This window comes from Colobus angolensis, unplaced genomic scaffold (assembly GCF_000951035.1).
Source record: "Colobus angolensis palliatus isolate OR3802 unplaced genomic scaffold, Cang.pa_1.0 Scaffold90, whole genome shotgun sequence".
In the NCBI taxonomy this organism is placed as follows: Eukaryota; Metazoa; Chordata; class Mammalia; order Primates; family Cercopithecidae; genus Colobus; species Colobus angolensis.
In genome coordinates this window covers 1,008,756-1,023,207 of record NW_012122932.1, presented here as the reverse complement: position 1 = coordinate 1,023,207, position 14,452 = coordinate 1,008,756, and the positions used below count along the sequence as shown (strand labels likewise).

The following is a 14,452-nucleotide window of genomic DNA, read 5'->3' as shown; positions in this document are numbered from 1 at the left end:
AAAAAAAAAAAAAAATCAGTTTGAATGCTGGAAGAGGAGTGATAAGTGAACACTGACTGTCAGATTCTATAGTAAGAATCCTTTTTAAGGTCTCTCACCTGGAGATCTGGGTGAAAGGGCTTTGGCAATGAGCCTGACCCTTAGGTTTATAGCCCCTTTGGTCCTTACGTCTTGGCTGGAACAAGAAAGGTAAGACAATATCTCTTACTTCAGTCAATCATTTTATAAGGGGGACTAAGCAATGGTCTGGATGAGTCAGTGAAAATCAATTGCAATGATGGAAAACCCATCTAAGAAAAAATGTCCTAGAGCCAGTGGGTCAGAGCCAGCCCCTCTGCACATGAAAGATTTCAGTCTGTGTTTATTGACACAGAGGGTGGTTTTAATTACCCTGAAGGAATTTCTGGCATGTTTTGCCAAAGCCAGTTTTAAAATGTTTAATCAGTGGATTAGTGACTATCAGACCTACTGGAGAGGTCTGCGCATGGGGCAGCTGGGCAAATGTAGTGTATTGCAATGAGGCTGTTAGTGACAGAGTATGGGTACATTTTGTCAGAGAAACATGGGAGAATACTACCATCCACTCATGAGACGATCTTGGCTTTAGAAAGTGTGGTATGTTTTCTGTGTCAAAGGCTTGGTTTCCTTCCTTGGTTTCATGATCTAAGCAACCTCATGACCTCTGTTTTTGGTATACTGAAAAGGGAACGTGGGTAAGATGGTCTAGAGCCAGAGTTTGAGTGATTAATCAAGCAATCAGTTCAAGCCACAACTAGCAACTTGAAAGAGTGAATATGTTTTTCTAAATTTGATAGGCCCAGGGAGAATGTATACTTAAAATAGCATGATTGCTTTTGTTTTACCTGTTTGTGTGGACCTATAAAACATTTCAAGATGAGAGCTATAAAAGGAAAAGCAGAATGTTGGTGTCACATCACAAAGCAATTTTAATCTGCTAGATACCTTGAGAGGAAACCATAGTCCAAGATAAAGGTAAAATCACTAGAAAAAAAAATTGTTTTCCTGATTTTTGTGTCTTTGCTCTTATATCTTTTGGTTGAATCTCTCCAATAAGATGTAAAAATACTTAATAGTGCTAAATACCGTATTTTCTTCATCTCTCCAAGGTAAACTTCAGATAGAATTTCTCTTTTTTCCTTACACAAGACTGTCTTTCATACTACCTCCTTTCCCTGATGTTTTAATCTACAGATAGGCAACGTTCTACTCTCTAATGTAGACAAGCAAGAGACTTGGCACCTTGAAATTTGAATAGAAACCCAAAGGTATCTTTGGTACATTGAGCCCATGTTGTTGAGCTGCTATTTATGTCCTGTTCATTTACATGGTAGTTTAGTAATATTCCTTGTTGCTTTCACAAAAAGGTTTCTCAGGCTATTTCCTACCAACATGAACTTATCTGGGGGGTTTGCCAAGTTTACTGGCTCTTGACTCCTTCTTTTTATAAAACTTTTATTTTGGGTTTAGAAGTACATGTGCAGGATTGTTAGATAAGTTGCATGTCACAGGGGTTTGCAACATGCAGATTATTTGGTTACCCAGGTAGTATTTTACTCTCTCTTAACCATCAGAACAACTGATCAAATAGTTCACTTGTCTTTGGCACTGCTGATAGTTTTCAGCTCTAAAGAATTCCCCCTTCCTCTGGCTTTTAAATTAGTTCATCAGTAAACCAACTTCGCCAAACAGGTTGATACATTAGCAGCTAAATATTAGGCAAGGAAGGAGTTATATAAAGTGGTAATGCCATCTTGTACTTGTGGAGGCGTTTGTATTTTTACAGCTCTTGTTTACTCTGCACAACAAACATAAAGAGTAAATTTCCTTTCTTCTCATTTTCTCAGTGAGAAAACTGAGATCCAGTGGAGTTAATCAACTTGCCTATGATCACATGCCTAGTTTATGGTGGAGAAAAGACTGAGGTTTAGAGACTGATTCATAAAACTGAGCTCTTTCTGGGATATCAGAATATGAGATAAATCAATAAACTCCTAACTAGATGAAATCTTACAGTCTTGGAAAAAAGTGCGTCTGCATGCTGACTCTCTGTAAGGCATTGACCACTAACATTTTTAGCACAGGTTTCTTTGGGTGGAACAACTTGGTGTGCCTTACACCTTTGATTTTGGGGCTTAGGCAGGGTTGTGTCTCATTCCAAAGTCACTCATTGTTACTCTTGCCAAGTGGAAGAGTCTCTGGAACCACATTCCTGGACAGTGGTGCAAGCCTTAAAGCGCTAGGGTTTGGTAATAATAAAGACGTAGAAAAGCCAATGGATTTAGTTCTATGTCATGGCTGTATATTGTGCCCAAATATCTAACTCATGGATATCTACCATTTGGAATCAGCAAGAAAATAGGTAAGAAAAACAATGGATTGATCATCACCAACACGATTCTGATCCCCAGAAGCTAACATAAGGACAGAAAAGCAATGTTTACTGAGTATTATGTGTATTTTTTGCCTCATTTCCATTTTATTATGTAAGCAGTGAAATCTTTGATAAAAAGATGGGCTCATTACTTAAATCCTCTTACTGCAGTTAACCCTATATAAAGTTAAGACAATAGTAGTAACTACCTTCCATGGTTGTTGTGAGGATTAAGTGAGATAATACTTGTATATGGCTAGTTCAGTCCCTGACACAGATTAAGCATTCAATGAGTAGTTGGTTGTTTTTAGTAGTTTTAGATGACTTAAGTGGTCATAAGCATTATTTGTAATGGACCATATGCACTTTTATGCTCCCAACTCTAGAGTTTAGAATAATGTGAAAAAAGGTAGTCAAGAAAACAGACTCTGGAGATGACTGGGTTTGTATCCTGGCCCCATCACTTACTGGTTCTTGGGCAAGTTATTTAACCTCTTTAAGCTCAGGTGCCTCATCTGTGAATTGAAGATAACAGTGCTTAACCTCATAAGGCTATTGTAAGTATTAAAAGTAACAGTGCCTGTAATGTGCTCAGGACAGTCCCAGGAACATAGTAGGTAGTAATTGCTAAATAATATTAGGCTGTATTTTCATTAATATTAGTACACTTATGTATATGCCTTAAGATATTACTGTTGGAAGACAGTTGTTTTGATAGCAAAACAGCGGACAAATAAGTTAATACACTAACCTTAATCTTTGATCCAGTATCAGTACTGGCTGGTGGTGATTTGATCTCCTTTAAATAACACACATAATCTGTTAGGTTGGATTCTTGTGTCAATCTAAACAAACTGCTGCCTTTTTCTGAATATGAAATGAAGCATTGAGGAAAATAAAATTCATTATCTGCTCCATGCACCATCAGGATATTTAAGGATAATAACTTTAAGATACTAAAAAATTAACAATAATGGATTAATTATGAACCTTTTTTTCTATATTAGTGGTATGTTGAAGCTTTCCATTAAGGCCTTTTTTTTTTGAATCTTACATGTTTATTTTGAGTATTTCTTCTTATATTACCTTGTTCATAGCTTCTCATAGGGTATAACCTCTTAACTTCTGAACTCTTGCAGACAAAGGGGGCCATTTCTAATGAGTGAGGTGACTTGCTTCTGCTCCTGAATAGTTCCTATTGCATAAAAGTTGTTCTGCACCAGAGCATTCTCTCTTTCACCCACTGCTCCTATCCCTGCACCATAAAACCTTACCCCAAACGCTGAGGATCCTGTCCACAGGACCCCGCTTTGGCTATATGAAGCCAGCCCTCCTAATCACTACAGCCTCTTCAAAACTCCCTAGATGCCATACAGCAGCTGTTTTCAAACTTTAACGTGCATTAGAACCACCTGACATGTTTGTTAAAGACAAACTTCCAGGCTCCACCCCGTCAAGCTTAGAATAGGTCTGTAGGCCCGTGAGTTTGACTTTTTTTCAGTTTCCCAGGTAATCCTACTGTTGCTGATGATGATCACGAGCAACGCTTTGAGACCCACGGCTCTACGTCTATCTTCTCAAGTGAGAAGACAGTTCATTTCAGGTCGACGGGGCTGAGGCAAGGGAGCTTTTACAGTGTTGATTGTGTTACCTTGTTAGCCTGGATTTTGACAGGCCAGGAGCAAACTCTCCCAAAGAGATGGTAGGGGGTATGTGGAGAGTGTGTAAATGCACCTGTATGTTACCAAAAGTTGAAGCATCGCTACCTCCTGGAGTCTGGATCTGAACCCCATGTTTGTCACAGGAGCCAAGGGAGAACCCAAGACAGAGAATAGTGGCACAATAATGAAGCATGAATTATCCAGATGAAAACACCTATGGAAATAAAGGTATTCGTATTATTATTTATACTAACTCTTCTTCTTAATAAAGTAGCAGTATCGAAGTGTTCAATAGTTCCAGTTGCTTAAAATTTGTTCCGTGGGACACAAATAAGTTAATTTACATTTGTAAAGTAGTTATTGTACATAGGAAGCATAATTTGATTTATTGTTTTAAGAACAAGAGCATCTATTGACCAAATGTACATGGGGACGATACATTATAATTGGTTATAAAATTACCAGGAGAGAGAGTGTTGGCTAAACAAGAATAGAGCCTGCTTTATTGATGTTAGATTTGTCGACTACACTAGAGAGCAAGGTAAATATATTAACTGCTCAAACAAAGAAAAAGAGCTTTTGGGGTCAAGAGGCCAAGAAAGACAATATGGGCATCTTACTTTGAATATAACGAAAAATAAAAGTATCACTGAACAGGTAATTTCCAATGAGAAAATAGATCTAGAAATCACTGTGTAGGAAAAACAACTTCTCACCTGTATCAAATATTCTCAAGTCCTTTCATTATTAACTCCTAAGTAGTTACACTTGATTTGGATGAAGCAGCATGGAGGCTTCTGCTAGGCTTTTTTATTCATTTCTCGATACAGTGTGCGGTGAGGCTTTAGCTTTACAGCCTCCGCATTTGGCTATATTTTGTGGTAATGGAAAATAAAATTTAATACAAAAGAACTGTATTTTGATTTAAGAAAAAGAATCATCAGAGATTCTCTTTAGAGGTGGAGTTTGTAACAGAGTTTGTATGAACCCTGAGACAGATCAAAGAGTACAACATTCAGAAGAGAAGAGCTCCCTTTAATAAAAGGAACGAAGAGGGAAAAAGGCTCTAGATAAATATTTTATCATAGAGCTAATGAAATTTAAAAGGTGGTCACAGATCAAAAAGGGAAGAAAACAAAAAGCAGGTATGTGTGTATGTGTATGTATATTGTGTATGTGTACGCATATATGTTTGTGAATATTCTCCATCAGACTATGGATAAAGATGTGTGAGGCATTTGTGTCCTAAGGGAACTATGCAATATTAGCATTATACATTTATATAGACTCCATGCAGGTGATATTTCTTAATGAGTTTTTATATAAAATAATAAAAGAGCAGGGTTTGTTTTTAAATAATGTTGGTGATGTGAGGTAGAGTTCAGCTCTTCCCTTGCTATTGAAAAATTCCTTTTTGCTGTCTGGTCCAATTGAATAAAAGGCTTATATCTGTTGTAATTTCAATGTACGATTTTTTTTTCATTCCTACCAACTAAGTAACACTTTCAGTGCATTTTAATATAATATTGATTGGGGGTTTGAGTTTTATTTGGTTTGCCCTTGATGATGTTGCTTTAATGAGGTGAAACTGAATAGCTTTGAGTAGATTTCCCTGGAGCTTCCAACTTTTATGCCCCTTATTCCTCCTCCAAGATGGAGGGAGAAAAAAAGTATTTTGTTATTTGGTCAAATTTTATGACTTGTGTTATATCAGACTCAAAATTTCTAAAAACATAAAAACTGTGAGAGACAGTTCAGATTCCGAATATTGAGAGTTTATGGTGAAGAATAGCCAGGATAAATATCTGCTTTTCACTGTGCTTCATCAAGTCCAAATGTTTCTGAAAAATCCCTTCAAAGTACAAAGACAGTGCCCTTCTCCAAATTTTGAGGGTTGGTGACTATATAAGCATTATGCACAGCTTAGTGATAAGTGTGAGGTATAAGGTGAGTGTGTGTGTATACACACATGTCTGTGTTTTAATAGAATGTTAAGAGTCACTTCAAGGTGTCATTTTCACAAGTTTAGCTACTTTCTTCAGAAATTGAATATATTAGAATTTGAGACAGCCTTGATGAAAAGAGGTTGGTCAATATGTACAAATATACGGTTAGATAAAAGGTATAAATTCTAATGTTTGACAGAGTACATGACTGTAGTTAGCAGCAATGTATTACATATTTCAAAGAAGCTATAAGAGAGAATTTGAAATGTTCCCAACACATAGAAATAATAAGTTCTCAAGGTGATCGATAACCCAAATACTGTAACTTGATCATTATACATTCTATGCATGTAATGAAATATCACATGTACCCCAGAAATATGTAACATTATGTATTTTAAAAATTGCCTTGAATTTTGACATGAGATTATGATTATTTAAGAGCAGTATAAGACATGAAGCCATGAAGGGCTCTCTCTGATTTTCTAAAATCTGTTCCAGTGCAAAATAATAATTTAATGTGTGTCAGCAGATTGGTAATAAAGAGTCTGGCATCCGTCCTTTTACTTATTAAGTATTTATTGTGCACTTACTATGTGTCTGATGCTGTACTCGGCACTGGGGATGCAAAGGTTTAGTATATAGACCTGGTCTCTACTGTTAAAGAACTTGTGGTTTAGTAGGGGACACATGCAGGACAACAGGCAATTATAATGCAGAATGAGAGGTTCTCTGATGAAGGAAGTATAAGGGACTGTGAAATGACATAAGAAGGGCTCATGAGGAAGCAGATGGCTAAACTGAGACCTGAAGGCTGAGGAGGAGGGAAGAAGAATGAAAAGTATTCCAAGCAGGGAGAATGGTAGTCAAGACGATGGTTAGTCCCCCCTCAGTTGTTTAGTAATTGGGTGACTTTAGGAAAAAGTCTGTCTTATTTTATTTTCCTTATCATTCTGTGGGAGATGGAGATGGTGGCCATAGTGGATACTGCTGCTGGTGGAAAAAAAAAATGATAGCAGTTAATATTTATTGAGCACTAATTATGTGCCATGTAGTGTACTAAGCCCTTTCCATGCATTAGTTACCTAATTAGGGTTTTGAAATCACCTTTTGAGGTAGGCACCATTATTATCTGTTTCACAGATAAGCAAAGAGAGGCTCAGAAAGGTTAAGAAACTTGCTCAAAGTCACCTTATTAGCAGTAGAAAAGCCAGGATTTGAAAACAGACAAGTTTAACTTAGAACCTGCGTTTTGCACTATTACTATACTATTCATAATCTAACTTTCATAAGCTGATAAAAGATGAGCAGAATAATGCATTGAAAGGACTTTTTAAGCTACATGGAATTCTATACTATCATTATGCATTTTAAACTGGGGCATGAATCATGTGGTAGGTAGCTAGTCCAGAATAAAAAGTAAAAATGATTGCAGCAATATATGGGCTGCCATTTCTTGATTTGTTAGCAATGCCTCTAATTCTATGGCCTCAACACAATAGTAGTCAAAAGTGGCATTTCCTAGGGGACATTTTTTGAAGCAACAAAACATTAGATAAGATGGACCATGGGTTTGCTCCTAAATGGCAACTGCTATGTTCGAAAGTTTTCAAACATTCCTGAGATCTTTAATCTCTGTTAATCACTCCATGCCTCTCTGTGACTGCTCAGCACAAAATGAAATGGAGGCTTGGCAATTATCCAATTCCTTTGAAGACTCTTGCCTCTTAATGTGGATAATCCAAAGCTCCAACTGCACTTTAAAAAATTCTAGATTACCAGGTTCACTCAGGTATACATACACTCTACTCTGCCTCTACTTTTTTGCCAAATAGACCTTTTTCCTGTCACTTCTATGTTTCTGATAATTCCCAGTGTGCTCCCTGCATTTATCTGGACTCTAATCAGCCATTGTATTGTGAACTTAGGACCATCTGTACAATTGTCCCGTAAGCAGGTCCATGTTGCTGGCCAACACATTAGCAGTCATTGGGAATTGTTGAGAATGTTTGGAGAGAGGTAGTCACACAATCTTTTGGCACAAAGAGCATGTCTCCACTACAAAGGCAAAGACTGGTTCTACAGTAGGTGGAACCACAATGAATCAAAACAATGAATTCTTCTGCATCATAGTTCAATTCCAGAGGCTAATTGTTAATTTCAGTCCTGCTCATGGCCTGATAACAGGGCTTTCCTTTTGGAAACTTGACTGAGCTAGTGTGAAAGGCAAGACTGTTATTCAGATATACTAGTGAAATGCAAACAGTTTCACATATTAATGGTCACTAATGACCTGTAGTCAGGCTATGATTTGTTAGGTTAAAAACAAAGGCACAATTAGTTTATTTGTTCAGGAGTGTAAACAGAGGGCTTTGTCAATCTGCAGATTGTTCTTCTCCATTGGAGACAGTAGGCTGGAGCATTCCTCTTGAGCTGTGGCATTTGAGGACTGCATTTTCTTATCTTGAGATTCTCCCAGCTTCCTGTCCCTTCATAAGCCTGCGGCCTTAATCAAAAGGGAATGAAGAGGATGCTGTTATTGGTCCCCTTTCTCTGTGGCTTTGCTTTTTGATAAGTGAACCACTTTAATTTTAATTTTTTTCTTTCAATTCCACTCTGGTCTCATGCTTCAAATAGCTAATTTTCTGAAAGCATCACCATTTCTTCAGCAAACATTTAACACATAATTGAGGTCAAATTATGCTCCAAACGCTATCCTAGACCTCAAGATTTTTAATGATTATCCAGAGAGTACTGACCCCATCTGCAAAATTTACACCTTTTCCATAGGTGTCGTAAGATTTCCTGTACCACTAACTACTGCTTGTAAGCTTATCACTAAAAAAAATGAAGAATCTCTTGAAATTAAACAGCTGCTTTGTTGAGCTATGCATCTTAGAGAGCAAGGCACTTTGATCTTTTGGGGTGCATCAAAGCTGACAACAGAGATTTTGAGGGATTATAGTAACTCCTTAGAAAAGGTATACCTTGTGTTTGCCTACACTTATTTAATTTGAGAAAGTGAGTATATTTCAATTCTTAAAGGAAACCGTGGCATTAAAACAGAAAATTATTTAATCCTTCATCAAATAAAAAGAAAAGACTGTGATCCACCTAGTACCATGAAGCAATAATGATGCAGGTTATCCCAGTGAGGCATTTGGATCACTTAAAATCATGATGAAGCAATGATTATGCCTATTATCTATTTTAATAAATGTAAATTGCTGTGGAGAAACAAACCATTTTATGCCACTTGAATCCTTTTCAAGGAAGCCTGAATCCTTTTTGCATGGCGTAGATGTATTACTGTCATTTTCCCTTCACTAGGTTGAATAAAAGCACTTAAATCAGAACTTTGTTAGTGCACCCTCTTGTACTGTTTGCCCTAATAAATTGTTGTGATTTTAGTCTTTGAAATCCATATTTTGTAACATTTGCAAATTTATCTATAGTCCCTTCCAGAATTGAGATTATGGGGTAAATTCAATAGTAAGTCAACATGTACATTATATGTGCCAAGCACTAGGGATACAGCAGTGGAACATGGAACTCACGTGGAACATGATCTCTTTCCTTGTTAGCACTAATAGCAATCAGCAGTCATTTTATTTACTCATTTGTGTGTTGGTTATCCTCTCTTCTTGAAGGGGAGCACCTGTCTCTTGGCTTGTGTGTATCCCAGGTTCTAACACAGTGCTTGGAATCTAGTAAATATGCTCAGTATATATTTGTTGAATGTTGAATGAAATCCAGGCCCAATGGTGGGAGCTTGAAAGCCAATAGTAGCATTTGGGATATTGTGAAATAAAGCAAAATTACTTGATAAACAGATCTCTGAGGGACAGAATTAGGAGATGATGGGCGCCATTGTGAACCTTTATTGCATGAGATTGTTTCTTCATGTCCTCTTATGTCCACTTCTATGTAATACTGAGTAATATTTCGATATGATAAAAAGGACCTCCTGTTTGTTTGGAAACTACCAAAGCCTGGCAGTGATATTTATTATACTCATCCTTGGGGTGACCAATCAAATTTATTATGTGAAATGACATATTCTTCTGAATCCAAAGAGGACTTTAATATTCTGGAAAGTCTTTACAGTGGTATGGATAGATTGCGTGGTCATGCTTCAGTCATTTACCTGATAGATGTTTATTGGGCACTTATTGTGTGCCAGGTATGGGGTTAGGTACCAGGAATATGGAGTGACAAGGCCCTCTGGGAAAATATATTAATAAAGAATAATAAAGATAAATGTACAATTGCATCTGTGACAAGCACTCTTAAGGAAGAGTTAGTGGTACTCTGAGAATCTGTAGTAAGAGGATTATTGGACCCAGACAGAGAAGGCTTCCCTAGTGAAAGAATAATTGCTAAATCCTGAAGTCATAATAGGAGTTAGCTATGTTGACGAGGTGATGGGAAGATGACCCAGGTAGGGAGAACTGCATGTGCAAGGGCTTTATGGTAGTAGCAGTAGAGACTGTGTGTGTTCAAAGAAGTGAAAGGTGGCCAGTGTGGCTTAAGTTCCCACAGGGTGGACATTAGGCAGAAGTCACATCTTGCAGAATCTTGCAAAAATAATGAGCCGTTTTTGCTTTTTATCTTAAGATAACAGGAAACCATTAAAATGTTTAAATGTGGGGAAGATTGGGGAAAGTGACCAAGTTTGCTTTTCAAAAATACTATTCTGGCTGCAGTGCAAAGAATAGATTGGAAAGGGTCTAGAATAGATTTAAAGAGACACGTGACTTATTCACATGAAACTGACACAAAATGTACATAATATATGCCCATGTGAAGCAGTCCCTGCATAAAGTATGTACCCTGGAAAAAGATTCAAGATGAGCTCCTCCGTGGTATAATACAGACCTCTTCAAATTCCTCTATGTCATGCACACACCTTACCCAGACATAAATTAGCATCATTAATGCAGAGTGTCACGTTAGAGCCCAGTTATACTTCCAGCTGATGCATCACTTTAGCACCTTTCTCTTTGTACTTTACCCTCCACTTTCAAAGGCTGTTCTCAGGTCTTATTTTCCTTCCTAGAAGTGTGAGATTGGTTTTTCTGCTGTGCTATTGGAGTGATCCTCCACTTAGAGTCTAATCTGCCATGGCTTTGTGCCTGTTTGTCAGGAACTTCGAGGATGTATTAAGACATTATACAGGGTAGAAGCTCTATTTTGACAATGATTATGCCTATTATCTATTTTAATAAATGTAAATTGCTGTGGAGAAACAAACCATTTTATGCCACTTGAATCCTTTTCAAGGAAGCCTGAATCCTTTTCTGCATGACTTAGATGTATTACTGTCATTTTCCCTTCACTGGATTGAATAAAAGCACTTAAATCAGACCTTTGTTAGTGCACCCTCTTGTACTGTTTGCCCTAATAAATTGTTGTGATTTTAGTCTTTGAAATCCATATTTTGTAACATTTGCAAATTTATCTGTAGTCCCTTCCAGAATTGAGATTATGGAGTAAATTCAACAGTAAGTCAACATGTACATTATATGTGCCAAGCACTATACTTGGGATACAGCAGTGACTAAAGCACTAATTCTGCCTTTAAGAAGCTTCAGTTGTTTCTCACTAGTGGAGTGGGAATTTACAGATAAGCAAGAGGAGGATGTTAGAATGCTACATGTGGTAATGAATTAAAGTTAGAGACATCAACAAGAACCCCTGCTTAACTTTATATATACACAAGTGACTACATATAGAAATATTTATGTAGACATACATAGGGTTGTATGCACACATATATTTCTTTCTGTGTCAGCTGAGAGGGCCTAAAAGAAATGGCATCCCAGTAGCAACTAGCACCCAGATCTTGATTTCTAAAACCATTATTTAATAAAAGGAAACAGGAATTCTTGGAGAAATGTCTGATGGTACTACCAGCAAAGGAAGTATATGAGTCTGGAACCTCTTATAGAACCAGAAAATAAAGAAGCACTGAAAAAAAAAAAAAAGGAAAAAAGCCTGCATTGATGGAGCTATGTCAAAAGGACCCAGAAATCAACTGGAAGAGCTCCTAATGGCCAAAGTGGAACAATCTGAGCAATAAAATATAGCATTGAATTCTATCCCAACGTATAAAATCAATATCCATGAATTCATACTGGTATAAGTAAATGATTGAATAAATAGGAGAGACGAAGAAAATCTCCCATGCAGAACTCCAAATAAATTGTTCTGATAACATACCCTTGAGGAAGACAGCAAGCTGGCATAGCTCCCTATGCCTTAAGGGTGGGGCTGTACATCATGACTTCTTTCTAAGAGTACAGAGTACAGTTTGGAGGAGAGGGGAGTAACTTTACAATGGAGAAACCTGACAAACATTTCTTCAACCAGGTGACCAAGGCCAACATGAACATAATGCATGTTGATAGTAGGTACCCTTGATTGATGTGATAGGATGGAAATGGCACTTTATCTCTGTGGTCTTCAATCATGAGAAAAACGTCAAACAAATTCCACTGGAGGAGCATCCTACAGTATACCTCACTGCTATTCCTCAAAACTGTCAAGATCATCAAAGTTAAGGTAAGTCTGAGAAATTGCCACAGCCTCAAGGAGCCTGAGGAGCCATGACAACTAAGTGTAATGTACCCTCCTGGGTAGGATCCTAGAGTAGAAAAAGGACATTAGAAAACTAAGCAAATCTGAATGAACTATGGACTTTGGTTAACGAGAACATATCAATATTGCTTCGTTAATTATACAAATGTACCACACTAACATAAGATATTCACAATAGGAGAAACTCTGCAAGAGGTATAGAAGAGCTCTCTGTACTATCTGTTGCATTTTTCTGTCAGTCTAAATCTATTTTAAAAAATAAAATCTATTAAGATTAAAAAAAAAACAAACCCTAAAGAATAAGAAAATACACAGGAGTGTGGACAGCTATTGGGAAAAACATGATGTGTCATCTAACTTGTCTTTTAAATCCTGATTTGACAACTTTGGGAAAATTCCTTAAACTTGCCAAGCTTTCATTTATTTCCTCATCTCTAAAATGGTGATAACACCTGCACAAGTCAACATAGGCTGCCAAGCCAAGCCACAGGAGCTCGTATCCCCTGCTATGGGGCTGGGTGACTTACTAAATCCTTCTGGGCTTTAGTTCCCTCTCAGTGAATGGGATGATAAGAGAATAATATCATAGAAAAATAATAAGTACCTACCTTAAGGAGTTTTCTTGAAGCCTGAGAAAATATATTTAAAGTGCTTGGAACAAGTCTTGGCACACAGTACTTAAATGCTGCTGCTGCTGTCTGCTCACAGGTTTGTGGTGAAGATCAGTGGGAGAATTGTGAAGAGTACTTAGTGCATGACTAGGTTTGGGCATGTGGCTTATGTTCTACATCCACCACCTATAGAGCACAAGCCCCGTGGTAGGTTCCTGGAGGCCAGGAGACGCTTTCCCTTGCAAGGCAGACACCTATGTACCAGACACTCTTGCTACTTCTAACCTTAAGCGGAGAATAGAGTGGAAGTTGACCAGATAAAAGGAGAGTAATGGATGAGTTCTGTAAAAGGAAAAAAATCCAAAAACCAAAAGAAGCATGGCACCTTTACAGAACAGTGGAGTTCAGAATGACTGGAGTGAGGAGCCTAAGAGGAGGAGGAAGTAGGCAAGAGGAGGAAGTAAGTCTGTATTATGTCAGGAATTAAAGGCTGAATTGAAGATTTGAACTTTATCCTGGGGTTAGTGGACCACTACAGGCAGGTCAAGCAAGAAGGCAACATGTAAGACTTTTACACTGTCTATTGTTGGAAAACAATGGGATAGAGGTGGAAGACCAGTTAAGAAGCTACTTCAGTTGTACAGATCAGTTGAGAGATTACAGTGGCCTAAATGATGGTTAATAGATGGAAGTAGAATTAAAGGATTTGAACAGTAGAGTAAATAATGATTCTAAAATTGTATGAAGATATTTTCCTGCCCAATAGTCTGATGTATTATAGTTTATGATACTTGGACAATGTTCTAAGATCTGCGTGAGATAAGAATACTGTAGAATAACATAAGAATTTAAGGCAGTGGCTTTGAGACTTCTAAATATTTTTCACCCTCAATATATACCATTATAGGCAAGTTTAAGAAAAAGTAATAAGCATTAAAATCAGATTAACTCTGAAATGATAAGAGAATAGAGGAGTATTGTAGACTAGCATCACTCCAGTAGAAATCTAACACAAGCCACATATGTAATTTTAACTTTTTAGTAGCTACTTTTTAAAAAAAATAAAGAATACAGATAAAATTAATTTTTTTTTGAGACAGAGTCTCTCTCTGTCACCCAGGCTCGAGTGCAGTGCCATGATCTCGGCTCACTGCAACCTCCACCTCCCTGGTTCAAGTGATTCTCCTGCCTCAGCCTCCTGAGTAGCTGGGATTACAGGCATGTGCCACCATGCCTAGCTAA

At 37.4% G+C, this 14,452-nt stretch overlaps 1 protein-coding gene across 9 annotated transcripts in view; it reads left to right on the top strand.

Annotated features, from left to right (window-relative positions):
* PPP2R2B (protein phosphatase 2, regulatory subunit B, beta) overlaps positions 1 to 14,452 on the top strand; it is a 499,553-nt gene that overhangs the window by 213,105 nt on the left and 271,996 nt on the right. The window contains exon 3 of one of the 9 annotated variants that reach the window (XM_011931490.1): positions 4,197 to 4,281. The exons of the other annotated variants lie outside the window; for them this stretch is intronic. Within the exon in view, the coding sequence (XP_011786880.1) occupies positions 4,245 to 4,281 (37 nt within the window). The 5' untranslated portion in view covers positions 4,197 to 4,244. The remainder of the gene's footprint in view (positions 1 to 4,196; positions 4,282 to 14,452) is intronic. 9 annotated transcript variants of the gene reach the window in all.